Source organism: Leptonychotes weddellii, chromosome 5 (genome assembly GCF_054177405.1).
Source record: "Leptonychotes weddellii isolate Sample4059 chromosome 5, ASM5417740v2, whole genome shotgun sequence".
NCBI lineage: Eukaryota > Metazoa > Chordata > Mammalia > Carnivora > Phocidae > Leptonychotes > Leptonychotes weddellii.
Window position 1 is genome coordinate 56,553,166 of NC_138373.1, and position 15,366 is coordinate 56,568,531.

A 15,366-nucleotide genomic window follows, 5' to 3' on the forward strand; every position below is an offset into this window, starting at 1 on the left:
CACCATCTTCAATTATCTAAAAATACAGGAATAGCAAAAGAAGTAGGAGGATAAAGAAAGAAAAGTAAAAAATAGAAGATGCTATTTTAAATTTATGGGTGCAAAAATCAAGGTAACCAGTAGAAAAATTAAAAATATAATTATGAAAAAAGGAAGAGAATAGGGAAAGGAAAAAATGAAATGTAAAAAGCTAAATCCAACATTTGTCACATTTTAAAAGCTAATGATGATTATTTTACTTCCTAAAACCCATAATCCCTATTTTCCATTGTTAATGTTCCTCATTAGAGATACATTCCTACCTATAAAAAAATCTACCTCCAAATTCACACCCAAATGTTTGTGGTCTCTCTCCTGGCTCTTCCAATCTCAGCTCCATGCCTTATGCCTCTCCACTGGCAGTTTTTCAGGCAGCCCCTGACCTTTACATCTTAGACCTCACCATAAAGGACAACAAAGAGTGCCAGAAAATGGCAAATGACAAGACCTGCCAGCTACCAGCTTGAGAGAAGTCAGGGACCTGCAGGATGTCATTCTAGGCATGCTGGTAAGGAAAAAAAAATGCTTTGCCCATGAGTTGACCTGCTGTGCCTCTGCCCTTACTCTCCTGCTGTCTGCGTCTGGAAAATGCTTCCCTTACAGGTTTGAACCAGGGAGCAAGAAAAAACACCCAACTTATTTTTGCAAGAAATTTTGGATTTTTTATTTCTACCTTCCTTGCCTCTCAAATTCCAATTTATTCATTCACACTTGAGAATGGAGCAATTAGAAATAGCTATTTTTTGACTGAAATCTCATCAGAGACTGGAAAAACTCAAGCTCCTAGAGCTAAGGCAGGCTGTGGCAAGAAGGCCAAGACTAAAAGGAAGAAAGAGAAAAAGGCACCAAAATAAAATAAGAACACTACAATAAAACCATCCAAGGGAAAACAATGAAAATGTATCTACAATTTACAGATTGCCATGGGGTAGAAATTTTTTTTAATTTTATTTATTTGACAGAGAGAGAGAGTATGAGCAGGGGGCAGGGACAGAGGGAGAGGGAGAAGGAGGCTCCCCACTGAGCTGAGCAGGGAGCCGGACACAGGGCTCTATCCCAGGGCCCTGAGATCATGACCTGAGCTGAAAGCAGACACTTAACCAACTGAGCCGCCCTGAGGCCCCTGGGGTAGAAACTTTTAAAGTACTTAATACGTTTCTATATTACCACAATATTTTAATGACTTATTGAACACCTGCGTATCTTACTCTCATCTTTTATGTCATTACCCACTTCTCAGTACATTCTAGTATCTCTTTCTATTCTTGAAGCTATCCTATTCTCTTTCTATTCTTGAAGCTCATTCCTGCCTCAAGGCCTTTGTTCTTACTATTTCCTGTTTAGAACATGATTACCTCAACTTATTCCATGGCTGTCTCTTTCTTATCCTTCCTTTCTTAATCAAAGATCTTTCCTGACCACCCTATTTAATGCAACCCACCTTACCTCTTAGCTATTCTTTATCTCATTATCTATTCATATCCTTATAGCACTTGTTTCTATCAAGAATTATTTATTATATTTATTTTGCTTGCTGATCATCTATCTCCTCCCACCCCCACAAAAAATATATCCATGAGGACAGGGACTTTTATCTGTCATTTTCACTATTATATCCCCAGCATCTATAGTCCTAGCCAGTCACATGTTACATACTCTATAATGTTTCTTAAAAGAACAGTACATTCCATACATTATCCTAAACTCTTTATATATATGATTGTTTTCTCTTTACAACAATGAGAGGTACTCTACACCCTTTCAAGATGAAGACATAGAGTTAAGTAACTTGCCCAGTGTCACACAGTAAACAAAAGTGGAAGTTCGTGGATTCAAGTGTAGGTTTATAATCCCAAAACCCTTCCTCCTAGCCATACTGCCTCCCTGAAATATGCAAGGCAATTTCAAGAGGCACTGAATGTGGGAAGTCATAAAATGTGGTCCTTGCATTTGAAGGCCATGTAGAACTAGTTGGGGAAATAGGACTTTTACATAAAGAGACAAGCAATAATAACAAGAAGCAGCTACTTTCATGATAGCCCCTATCTTAAAGGTGTGAAAACAAAGAACCTGAAATAAAGAGAGGGAGATATTCCATAATACTCAGTGGCCCACCATTCCAAGGCTTAGTACCTGTGATCTCTCTGCCTTCATAAAAAACCTGCTATTCATTCTATCCCTAACAATAGCATCATTCACAATATTGGATTGCCAAATTTTGGGGGTATCTAAAGCTGAAGGTGCTAAGCATTTACAATTTTTAATTTTTATTCTTAAAATCTTGGGAAATGGATTATATGTGTTACAACTTTATAAAACACTGCTTGCTTTTTCCCAAGTTTGTCCTTAAAGACCAATTGCTTCTGAATTTTAAAGACTTTGTATTTAATATAGACTTCTGAACCTATCCTCAGATTATCTCATTCACATGGTTGGAGGAGGGCCTAGGAACATATTATCAGACTTTTCAGGTGATCCTGATAGTCAGGTTTGAGATCAGTGAATAATGAATATGAATTAACCTTTATTTGATGACTTGAGGTGTTTTTATTTGTGTCTAAGATTTGTGCAAGTGATGGTCACTTCCCTGAGTCTCAATTTCCTCACCTGTAAAAGTAACAATAAATTGGATTATATGATCTCTAAAATCCTTTTCACTTCTAAAATTCTAATTCTTCAAAAAGGAGCTGTCCCAGGACATTGACTAAAACTTGCTTCTTTAAAGAATGCCCCCACCACCCCCACACATGTATTTTCTTTTTAAAATGCATCTTTTATTGAGAAACTTTAAATATAGAACATTTAACCATAGAAATAGTAAAACCATGTTAGTAACAAATTCTGCAAATAGTTTGCCAAGTTTTTCTTTTTGAGCCCTGATGACATATAAATGTAAATTAATATTCCATTGATCCATCAAAATTTTCCAGTTCTCATTTGTATCAGGTTCTATATATGAAATGATCTTATATTCCAAACAAGCAAATGAATAAGTAAATAGAAACGTGATCTGACAGACTCATACAAGCATGCACATACATATACACATACATACAAAACCCTTGAAATAAATAGCCCCAGAATAACATGTTTATATGCCTTCTCTCTAACCAGCAGCTTTCAACCAAAGGCATTTTTGCCCTCAAGGTGATATTTGGCAATGTTTGTAGACATTTTTGATTATGACAGTGGGCAAGGAGGTTGCTACCGGCATCTAGTAGGAGTCCAGAGGTGCTGCTAAACATCTTAAAACAAACAAAACGGCCCCCACAACAAAGGATTATCTGGCCTGAAATGTCAATGAAGCCTAGGATGAGAAACCCTGCTCTATGCAATGGTCTGAGGCATCAAATAAGGGAAAGCCAAACTCTTCACTCAGGCAGCTACCTAGAAAAAAAGAAAAAACACCTCCACAGTTCCATTTAAATCTCTTTAATCAAAAAAATAATAAATAAATAAAATAAAAATCTCTTTAACCAAAACTAGTTACATGACTACACCATGAAGGTTTTATTTCCATCCTGAAACCTCTAAGCCCTTTAGAAAAGAAAGATCTATTTTTGGTCTATAAGTGGTCTTTTATTCTCACTGTCCTAGGCATTTTCCTGCAGAATGAGTGAAATGCTTCACCATATGATGCAGGAAAGATTTTGATAATCCTTTCCCCACCTAATCTGAAAATAAAAGTTTCTGCAACTTCTGCCCAATATTTTGTATATTTCACATTCATTGAAAAGAAATGTGGGGGTGTCTGGCTAGCCCAGCTGGTAGAGCTTCCAACTCTTGATCTCAGGGTTGTGAGTTCGAGCCCCACGTTAGGTGTAGAGATTACTTAGAAATAAAATCTTAAGAAAAAAAATAAATGTTCCATGTTTTAGGATAGCTTGTCTTTTTAAACAAAATTATTATGAAGACAAATAGCAATCTAACTTATATGTAGCAGTGATGTCTAGATTTTGTGTTTCCATATATGCATATTTTGCTACATCTTGGTAACTTACAGATGATAATAGAACTTTATAGTTGGAGAGATCTTGGAATTTATTTTCTCATTTCCTAATATAATTAATCAAATATAACATGCCATTAATTAAAAGATACGATATTATATTGTATACCATTAAGAGGAAATGTATGCCAATTGGAAATCACATGCTCTCAATCATAAGACATCTCAAGTTAAGAGACATCAAAATGGGGGAAAAGTGCATCTTAGAATTGATAAAATACATTATTCTATACTATATTACCTTTTTCTCTTTCTCAGATAAAAGCCATGTGTCATATTATTCTATGAAGTTTATTCCATTCTCTGGTTTCTCTTCAGATCACATAAATCTTTCACCTTTTTCTATGAAAGTTCTTCCATAATAATGTAAAAAGGCATATCCATGGGACAAAACACATAAATGGTGAGAAAACTAGGTTAAAGAAATAAAGCAAAATCTTTTGTAATTCTGTTTCCTTTTAAATTATAGGTGCACTGGGTACTTTGCTAATTAGACAGAATTTTTTAAAAATTCTATGTTGTGTTGTTATAGTTTTTAACTTGGGGAAAGTTATAACAGGTATTATAATGAATAAAAATTAACTGGATTTCAATTAATTAGAAGTAATAAATAACCATGTAAAAGAGAGAGAGAGAGACTGCCTTCTTTGACAGGAAAGTAGGTAATTTTTGTTTGGGAAAAATGATCTTGGGGTCAGACTACTTAACTAATTCTGTGTTTTCTATAAATTCTACCTATAATGAAGGTGATGAAACTAGATATATCCTGTAATTGCTTTGAGGCACTATAATATCCTTTGATACAAAAAAGAAAGTTCATCAAGGCTCCTATACTAAGCTTGGCATTGTAGAAAAGGGTGGGGAGGAACCTGAGGAAGACTTTTAACCGAAGAAGTATCTCATAGAACAACTTATCCACCTAAATATTTTTATAGGGTTTTTTTTTTTTTCCTGAAGGAAAAAGGACTTGTTGGATGAGTATATGCCCGAGAAACTAGAAATTACACATAGGAATGGGTTTTTTTTCACTAAAAGCTGAAAAGCAAGTAAGGCTAAAGACCAGGAGAACAAGCTCCCCCAACCCCACCCCAGTGCATATGACAAAGCTGTGGACAAGAGCTTAATAACACTGTTGGCTGCAAATTCTCCAAGCATAGCCTCAGTACCAGCGTGCTGCCTGTTTGTGCATAGTGGCCATCAAACTGCCAAAGCTATCAAAATCCCAGTGTACTGTTTTAGTAATTCTGCTAAAATAACCCTGTAAATACCAATCCAGAACCGAAGAGAGAAAATAAACAAGGCCCTAATGCTCAGTACCAACCAAGTGCAACTTAATGTCAACAACATACTTCTTGGCATCGCAATATGTTACAATATAATCATAAAACACAGTGTGGGTTGGAAAAGGGTAGCCATAAAACCCTGAACAGTGGACACCAAACTGCTGCCTTTCTGAAATTGAAAGTAAAATTGGACTTAGAAGTTGAGGCTCTGAAATCAGTCTAATGAGGGCATCAGTGCCCTCTCCAGAGGGCAGGCACATACTCTTGTTATTTATTTAGCAGTCTCAGAAATCCCATTTCTGCTTCCAAATGCATATTCTACAAAATGGGAAGTAATGCCGTGCCACTGCTCCCACAATAAATAGCCCTTTTTGAAATTTTAAAATTAGCCAACCACAGAAGTAAATTGAAAGTGGGTTATTGTTAAGAGTAGGTAAGGAGTTTCAAAATGCCTAAACATTGGTTATCTTGAGGGAGGTTACACAGGTATACTGAAGCCCCTGATTTAGAAATCTGCAAAATAGCTTTGTGTTGCCTTTGAGTAAAATCAAGACCTGGAACATCAGATCCTGCTTATTCTTATTTTGAAATGGCATTCCCCCCTCCAAAAAAAAAAAAGAGAGAGAGAGAGAGAGAAATGGTGGTCTCATTTCCACTAGCATATATACTTAACCTAGTATGCATCAAGAGTATATTCTATGAATAAATGACTATGATAAAAACATACATTGGATATATATGAACATGATCTGCATTTAAATATATATTAACTGTTTTCAGCATTATAATCAAAAGCTCAAAAGTTAAAGTAATATGTTTAGTTAGGTACATAATCATAGACTTTTAGGGTTATAAGGAGCCCTACCGGTCACCTAAGACCAACTCCCTCAATTTACAAATAAAGAAACTGAGGATTAGAAAGGCAACCACTGCCCATGGTAACACCATGAGTCAAAGATATGGTCCAACTGGTGCCAACATCTTCTGTCTCCAAGACCCATGTTTCCACCCTGATCCACTGTCATTACAAATCTTCACAATAATTAAGGATGAAACAAAACCATCATATGAATTATAAATTACTATTAATCACATGACTTTAATTGAGCTAAACTAAGAAAGTTTATATCTGAGGTAAGTATTTGGGAAGCCAGAAGCTACAATACAAAATACTTACTGAACTTTCTGTGTGATCCCAATTCTTCATTTAGTCGTTACAGAATCCCAAAGGAGATGTACTTTACTATTCACAGTTTACCGATTAAATAATTGAGACTCAAAAATCTCAGTAGCAGAAGTTCATCTAAAAACTTTTTGATCTATAACCCAGGTAAGCATCTCTGTGCTGTTTCTATAGGTAACCTCTTCACCACTGTCATTACCCACAAGAGAGACCTACGATATGTTTAGCTTGGAGCAAAATGGTTATTTCCCTTATACTGTGAAGTGCCCTCTTCTGTTGAAAGCAGAGATCTGTTCCAAAATCACTGTGGAGGTTTATGTGAAGGAGAGAGAGTGAAGTGACCCCTTAGGAGTCAGCAAATCAGTGATACCGATGTTTGTTGCATTAGTTTCTAAAAAGGGGTTTCCACACTATTGTGATCTTTCCTTCATTGCCCTATTGTTTTTTTGTTGTTGTTGTTTTGTTTTTTTTACCAACACCAGGTCTGGCATTCACATGGTTTCCTCTTCCTCTGCATGTTACTTCCCCAGCAACATCATTTCCACAAGGTACTGCACTTGTGTGGATCAGCCCTGTTTCCAAAGCCTACTTGTTGACAATCTGGATAGACCAATTAAGAATGTGTAGAACAAATGGCTATAAAGATATTTGGATAGCATCAAGTCCATGCCCATTAATTATGCAGAAGCTGATTTCCAGACAGGTAATACAGCCAGTCAGAGACAAAACTGGGACTTGAGGCAAAGTTCTGTCAAGTCTAATATTCTTCCTACTACACAACATGCTTGATTTTATGATTGGCCTAAAAATTTTAAGCGTATATGACTTATTTGGGCCAAATATATTATTTTAAGTCATTACCATGTTATGTTTTTTTAATAACAAGGTGAAAACAAAATTGGCAATCAAGAGATAGCAGCATAGGGTAGTAGAAAGACAATATAAGCTTCATAGCAGGATAGCTCTAAATTTGATTTGGGCTCCCTAATTCACTAGCTATGTTATGTTGGGCAGGTTGCTTAACCTTTCTGAGGCTGTCACTACCTGAGAGTACAAAGAATTAGAAGCAGTGGTATGTATAAAGCATCTGACATATAGTAGGTGCTCAATATATATGGGTTTCCACTAATTCTAACCTACCACAAAAGAGCTGTGCCACTCAAGCAAGTTCCTTTAGGCCTTTGGGTCTTGTTTCCTCCATTGCAAATTGAGAAGATGAAAGAAACCAAATGAATTCCTACGTCCCTTTTAGCTCGTCAAAAAATAATTAGTTCCCGGGCACCTGGGTGGCTCAGTTGGTTAAGTGACTGCCTTCGGCTCAGGTCATGATCCTGGAGTCCCTGGATCGAGTCCCGCATCGGGCTCCCTGCTCAGCGGGGCGTCTGCTTCTCCCTCTGACCTTCCCCTCTCTCATGCTCTCTCTCTCTATCTCATTCTCTCTCTTAAATAAAAAATAAATAAAATCTTTAAAAAAAATAATAATTAGTTCCCAAAGTTTCCTTTACTTTAATTTAACTTCAACACTTAAGTACCTTATATCCATCCTAAGCACTGAACAGTACCAACTACCACCAGGAAGATATCTATGATTTCTGCAGAATGGGATCCAACTCCATATCACTTTAAGTTCCACAAAGAAAAATAACTATGCAAAACCAAGGGACTTAAAGGAAAATTTCTACAACGACATCACAAACCTAATGTAATAAATATAAACAACTGAGGATATACCTTAAATTATTACTCTCTCTTTTGCTGAGTTGGAAGATGAGAACTAAAATGTTTATGCTATATAACAAATGACCTAAGAGACATTTGGTTAGAGTAATGCCATTTTTTGAAAAAAAAATGAGTAATAAATTTCTCTTCCAATGTGAGTCTTTTTTAAAAGATTGATTTATTTATTATTTGGGGGGGAGCACCAGGAGAGTCAAGTGGACCCCCTGCTAAGCGCAGAGCCCAACACAAGGCTTAATCCCATGACCCTGAGATCATGACTGGAGCAAAAGCAAGAGTGGGGAGGCCCAATGGATTGAGACACGCCCCCCCATGTGAGTCTTAAACTAGGCTTTGAAATTTAAGAAACTTTTATCATTTGGAAACCGAGGGGAATAAAATTTACTCAGAGGTATTTTACAGTCACATTAATATAAGAGAGTGGTTAACCATGTTCTCACATTACTTTTGAATTTCATGTTTGGGATTTATGTTTTCTAAAAAATAAAATATAATATAATTTAAATGCTTGAATCTTATAAGCAAGACTAGAGAAAATACTAACTGATCTTAAATGAAAATTTTAACTACAAAGTTTTTCTTCCTTTTCTCTTCCATAAGAAAATTATCAATGGGATTTTCATTACAGATAAGGCTTTTTGCAAATAACATTGTGGATGTTCAAAATACATTTAAAATCAAATGTAGAGCCCTTTTTTTATTTCTTTTTTTAAAGATTTTATTTATTTATTTGACAGAGAGAGACACGGAGAGAGAGGGAACACAAGCAGGGGGAGTGGGAGAGGGAGAAGCAGGCTTCCTGCTGAGCAGGAAGCCCGATGCGGGGCTCGATCCCAGGACCCTGGGATCATGACCTGAGCCGAAGGCAGACGCTTAACGACTGAGCCACCCAGGCGCCCCCATATGTAGAGCTGTTAATCACAGTTTCTCAAAAATTCATTAGAGGTTTGCCCTGTACCATGCCTGTACAGTATTATTCACCTATATTATAGAATTTTAGAATGTACATGTTAGATCATAAAACACCACCACCACCACCAACAACAACAACAACTAAAAACCTTTGCCTTATGTGAGTAGGAAGAGACAGGAAAGACCCATTTAAATATTATCTCAAATGTGTGAAATAAACAATATAGTATTTTTTAATTCAACAGCTGTGTTCTATGAGCTGATTCTTTTTTTGTCCTAAAATGTGATGAAGAGTAAACTCTGTTCCCCAGCATGCACTGTATGCAAAGGTTAAGAGAGCCACAGAAATATGATTTAGGTCTATATGTATCAAGCATAGTGTGAACCAGAGATAGAAGGCCTAGATCCTGCTTTTGTCATTACTATAAAATTGATTTGTGATTTGGACAGGTCACTTCACCTTTTTAGTTCTGTCTCTTTACCTATGAAACAACAGGAGGAACCATCTGATCTCTAAGATTTTTTCCAGTTCCTATAATTAACATCTGTACAAATCTTCAGTACAGCATTTGAGGGGCACGAGACATGGGGCAAAGCACTCACAGGAGGGCACTTACTCTGCTCTCCATACATACTGCGAGGACGAACCAGCTTTTCAGAGAGCCAAGTACTAAATGGCCTGGCTTCATGCCTTGGCTAAAGAACACCATTGATGACTATGAAAGCACTTAAAGGAACTCAGCCAGAGGAAACAAACCACTTTCTGAATGTAGCCCAAAAAGTAGGTAGGGGGCGTTTAAGCCCTCACAACCTCAGACCCTTTGTGTCCTTGGCCTTTCATCCTGGCTGGCAGAAGGCACTGAGTTTATTTAGGTGACTCATGCTTTCTTAGATTTTCTTAAGATAAATTATTCTGAAAATGAATGGTTCTCCTCCTTGATCCCGCATCTGACCCTTAAAAATACATGTATTTTTAAGCAGCAGCTATACTACTATATGCAGCATTCTTAGGACACCTTCATAAAATAGAGTTCAGCATAGTGGTTAAAAGTATGCAATGGGCTCAAATCCTGGCTCTACTACTTACCTGCTGTGGGATCTCAGGAAAAAAAGCTTAACCTCTCCCTGCTTCAGGTTCCTTTTCTGTAAAATAGGGAAACTAATAAAACCTAACTCATAGAGTTGTGACAATTAAGTAAGATAATGCATGCAAAGCAGTTGCAGAATCTGACAGAAAGTAAATGTTATAGATTATAGATACATAGATAGATGACAGATAGATACACAGACAGACAGATAACAGATGACAGATTAATCCTGGGAACTGGGTCTCCCTAAAAACACTTATCCGAAGCCCGCAAACAATTTGCTGGCAGTGAATGGCATCTGCTGATCTTTCCGCTTCTCAGCAAACAATATGGCAAAGACTCAAAGCTCGGCTCAGCTCTTACTAATAGGATCCTGCAGAAATCAGGAGGAAATGAGATTATCCTGAAAGCAGGGAAGAGTTACCCTGGTTTAAGACAAGGTCTTTAAAAGAGCTAGAAACACATGCAGACATGTGCACATGCACACACACGCACATTTAATACAGTCATACAGAATCAGAGAAAGTGGGTTTTTTGTTTTGCTTTTTGTATATGCCTTCTCACGTGTTGCTGGCATTAAAAGCTACAAAATTTTATAGCTAGATGGCTCCCTGGAGACCATCTAGTTCAACTCCCTCACTTGGTAGATAAGTAGCTGAGGCCCAGAGAGGTTAAACAACTTACTGGGGGACATCCAGCTGTAAATGACAGTGCCAAGACAAGCTTTCTGATTTCCCCTTTTGCCCACCCAGCAACAGTACTCAGCCTGGTATCTTTCACCAGCTCAGCACACTGTCCCTTTTGTGCCAAACAGAGCATTAAGGTGCACACACACACCCTCAGGTTTCTCACTTTTGTCTAAGTTCCCAAACAGTACAGAAGCAACCTCAACCACCAAGACCTTCTTGCCAGAGCCTCCCATCATGGAAACTGAGGAGGATCCCGGTCAATCTGTGGCCCTCTCCCAGGCTGTCTTCGGAGTTTCTACTCTTCCCTTTGCGTTCCTTCCTCACATCCATTCTAAAGTGCTATTTCTTAGACATTCCTCACCAAAAAGTTCAGGCATTTCCCAGGACAGAAGTTGCCCCAGCTAATTTGCAAATTCTTCATCTCCCCACAAATGCTGTACTTTTAGACAAGAAATACAGAAGAACTGTGATTAAATTTCCAACAAGCTCCCCGAGTGAATTCAGTCAGAACTAATGCCGTCCTTCCTAAGATAACTCAGTCAGGTTCATTTATAAAGTGTGTGAGTAGGTGAAGGACTGGAGAACCCTCAGGTATGCCTGACACAGAGAACAGGAGGAAGAGGGGAAGGAAAGGAGACTGGGGGGAAGAGGGAGATGGGAAGGAGGAGGAGCACACTGACCAAACTGCAAAGTCTGGATCCTGGAAACAGCTATACTGCTGAGACTGACTCACTGCTGAGGGGATAGAACTGCAGAGGGGATGTACTGTGTTAATCATACCCCCTCTGGTGACTAACAGCAGACTGGTGCCCCGAACTACACACATAGGAAGCAGGCAGAGGCTATCCCTAAGTGGCAGAAACGAGGAACTCTGTCTTCTTCTTGCTCCCTTTTCTCTCATCCAGTGCTGGCCACTCCATGCCTGGCAGGCACACCCAAGCTCTCCAGCTTCCCTCGAATCACCCCCAGACTGGGAACTCCCCTCCCTGATCTCCTGAGGGTTTAAAAGAAGCGTAGGGCATCAGATATTTCTCTCAACTCTGCCAAATGCTCCCTAGTCCCTTGCCCCTTGCAGGGAAACTGATCTGAGAGAAGCTTTCACTGAGCTGACAAAGGTAGGGCGCTTCTTGTCCCTAAGCACAGGCGCGGCGAAAGGTGTCCCTCAGCCTGGGTCTCTGCTTTGAGGGTGGGAGGCATTAAGTGTCACAGCCAAGTGTTCCTTCCCCGAGGCGAAACCAGAAGGAAGGTTTTGCTTTAGCCTTTTTTCCACTCCCTACCTGAATTCCGGGACCAGGTTAGGCTGCAACCCGTAGAAAGCAGCGGACAGAGTGACCAGCCACCCAGGCTTGTAACTCCCGTTCTCGCACTCCAGATAAGGCGGAGACCACTTGACGTGGCTCTTGTCCCCGCCAAGCCCGTCCCTGCGCCGCCAGCTATGGCCCAGGCTCCGGGGCCCCTGATTGGAGCCGCGGCGGTGTAAGTGGGTCCTCCACTTGCGCCGCAGACCGTGGAACCACTCGGTCTCCAGCGTGGCGTTGGCCAGGTGGTGTGCCGAGGAGGACAGGTCCTGGAGCAGGATGCGGCTCTCTTCGCGGGTGGCCTGGAGGAAAACCTGCGGGGCCGGCGCGGACAGCGACTCGGTGCTGAAGGTGATGGCTGCCCGGGAAATGCTGGGCTCTCCCTCCAGGAGACTCCGCACCAGTGCCTGGTACCACTCCAGGTCGTCCTGCAAGTTCTGCTCCCTCGACTTATTGCTCTGCAGCATCATGTTGAGGAAGTTAGTGGCGTGTGTCAGCGTGTCCAGCGCCCCGTGCAAGGAGGGATGGGAGCTGGCTAGGGCTGACGACTTCCCCGGCAGGCCCGCCAACTCGTAGCGGCCGGAGCAGTTGGCTCGCTTCAGCTGGTGGGAGTCCCCGGTGTAGAGGTAAGAGGCCACGTCCATGGGCACCTCCTCGGCGAGTTTCTGCGCCAAGATGGTGCCGTCGGTGGAGCGGCTCCAGGGAGCCGAGGGGTCCGAGGCAGAGGCTCGAGCCGGCTGCTGGGCGTGCTGCTTCAGCCTCAGGGTTCTCTCTCGAGGGGAATCCAGCCGTCCCGGAGGGTCGCGGCTGGTGCTAACAGTTCCCAATCCCAGATGAGCGAGCAGGAGGCAGAAGAGTAAGGGATAAGCCATGGCTCCCATCTGCTTCGCAGAGACGAAAGGAGGTAACGGGAGACACTTTTTAAAAATTTGGTCGTCAGTTTATCAACAGTAAGACTTTTACTAGGAGTCGGCTCCCTTCTCCAGACGGCACCCAGTCGAAAAGGACTTTAAAATAAGAGTGTTTCGGAATCGGCCCGGCTGGTTAAGCTACCGTCACAGGAAATCAAATCACCTGTGGCAACGCCGGCTGCACCCGTTCCATAATGGGTCGGCTCGGGATTACGCACCTCACAGCCTTCAGCCGAACAGGTCACATCCCCTCTCGCTCCCGGCGGCTATAGTTAGCCTGCTTACGTCTTTCTGCTCAGCAGCTTCCACCGTCGCTCTCATTGAGGTGTGTTCAAGAGCTGCTGCTGCTGCTGCCGCCGCGGCCGCCAAAGACGCGGCTCCATCATCTCACCCGTGGCAGGTCGTTCCCGCCTCCCGGCACTGGCTCCTCCTCGTTCGCTTCGCCCGGAGGCGCGGAGTGCGCGCACACAGATCCGCACCGCGAGCGCAGGACGGAGTCCAGGAAAGCGAAGATTTCTTTTAAGACGTTTGTCTCTCTGGAGTTTATAGGACCAGGCAACTGGTTAATTGGAGCCCTCAGGTCTGGCCACAAGCCACACTCCTGTCTCCCCCTGCTCTGGAGGAAAGCCGGTTTAAAGAGGCAGCTTGGCCGCAACCAAACCCTTGAGGGGCGGCCCCAAGCCGTCTTGTTCTCTGTTTGGTCGGCTCCTCTGTCAATCAGCCGACTGCCATTTGTTGGGCTGGGGCGGGAGCTGTCCAGTGCTGAACCCGAGGCGGCTCGGAGGAGGCGCAGGAGGAGGCGGTGGCTCGGGATGCAGCAGCGCGGAGTTCTTTCACCCACTCGCGTTCCCTGACGACTCGGAAACCTGAGGGGGTGGGGGAGGGGTGGGCGGGAGTGAAGGGAGAAGCAGCGCGTTTGTGGCTCAGAGAGAAGGAAACTTGGACGTACTGAAGAGGAGGGTGTTGGCGTCTTGCATGCTTAGTTAAATCAGCCTTTTCTTTTGCCTGGAAAAGAGGGAGAAAGGAGTTTTCATTTCTGACTTAAATCGAAGGGGAGGGACGTAGGATGGAGACGTGTCCTCCCGAGCATCTGCTCATTTGGGGCAAATCATCAAATCCTCCTCCTTATTGTAGGTTAAAGAAATGATTAAAACCAACTTGCCGAGGTCTTAGTTATGAGGGAGTAATGGAGACATCTACCGGCTGAGCTTCAAGAAAAAAAAAATGTATTTAAGGAACCTCTGCCTGAAAGGGGACCAGGTTGGGGGGGAACCTGTGAAAGTGTATGGAAGTGAATATGTGAAGGGAGAGACATGTACTAAGGGTAGGACTCAGATGTGAGAGAATGAGAATGAGTGAGTCTGTGCTGAGTGAGGAGGGAAGTCATTCTGACTGGGAGTTTCTAGAATTAATGGGTGTAAGAACTAAGATATCCAGTTACCTATAGGTTGGGATATCCCAGCAGAAGAAAGAAGAGATACAGAATAATATGTATAATAATAATAAGCTGAATAATATGCCAAGTCCTCCCCCCCCACCCATTATTGGGAAATCCTTTAACAGAGTCTAATTGTTTTACTTGAAACTTTAAGGAGGTCTTCTGATATTCTGAAAATACTAATTACTACTGGATATGTAGTGTTTTATGCATCTCCACTTTCCATAGGCACCTTTGTTTTCAAATTCCCCAAGAAAGATACAAAGAATCCCAAATTCATTTCAGTTCCCAACCAACAAAAATGTCACTGGTGGCATTTTGAGATAGCACTGCTTAGATTTACTTTATCATTTCATTCCATTCTCCCTGTTGAGAAAATACCTGAGCACTGAAATGTAAGTTCCAAAGAGGAAATGGTTGTTTGTATTGGTCACTTTAGTATCTTGAGCACCTAGAACAAACAGAACTGCCTGGTACATAGTAGGTTCTCACTAAATATTTGCTAAATTAATGAATGAACCAGAAGATCATGATGATAAAGCTAATTATTTAAAAATTCATATCCTTACCTAAGAAGAAAAGTCTGCCCGATATGCCAGTGACAAGGACTTTTGGAATGAAACATAGTAATGAGTTTTCCAAACTACAGCATATGGTCTTCAAGTGAATTTTTATACTTATGCAAAGAATGGTTACTAGATTTATACTTATTTAAAAGTAGATTTAATGTTCATATCCGGCTTTTTGTTTGAATTTTGCTTTGCAGTGTGTACTCCTTT

General features: G+C 41.1%; 1 protein-coding gene across 1 annotated transcript in view; it reads right to left on the bottom strand.

Moving 5' to 3' along the window:
* Positions 1 to 14,001, bottom strand: part of GPR158 (G protein-coupled receptor 158) — a 400,766-nt gene extending 386,765 nt beyond the window's left edge. Inside the window, exon 1 of the mRNA XM_081820774.1 lies at positions 12,218 to 14,001. Within this exon, the coding sequence (XP_081676900.1) occupies positions 12,218 to 13,119 (902 nt within the window). The 5' untranslated portion in view covers positions 13,120 to 14,001. The remainder of the gene's footprint in view (positions 1 to 12,217) is intronic.
* Between the last annotated feature and the right edge of the window lie 1,365 nt (positions 14,002 to 15,366).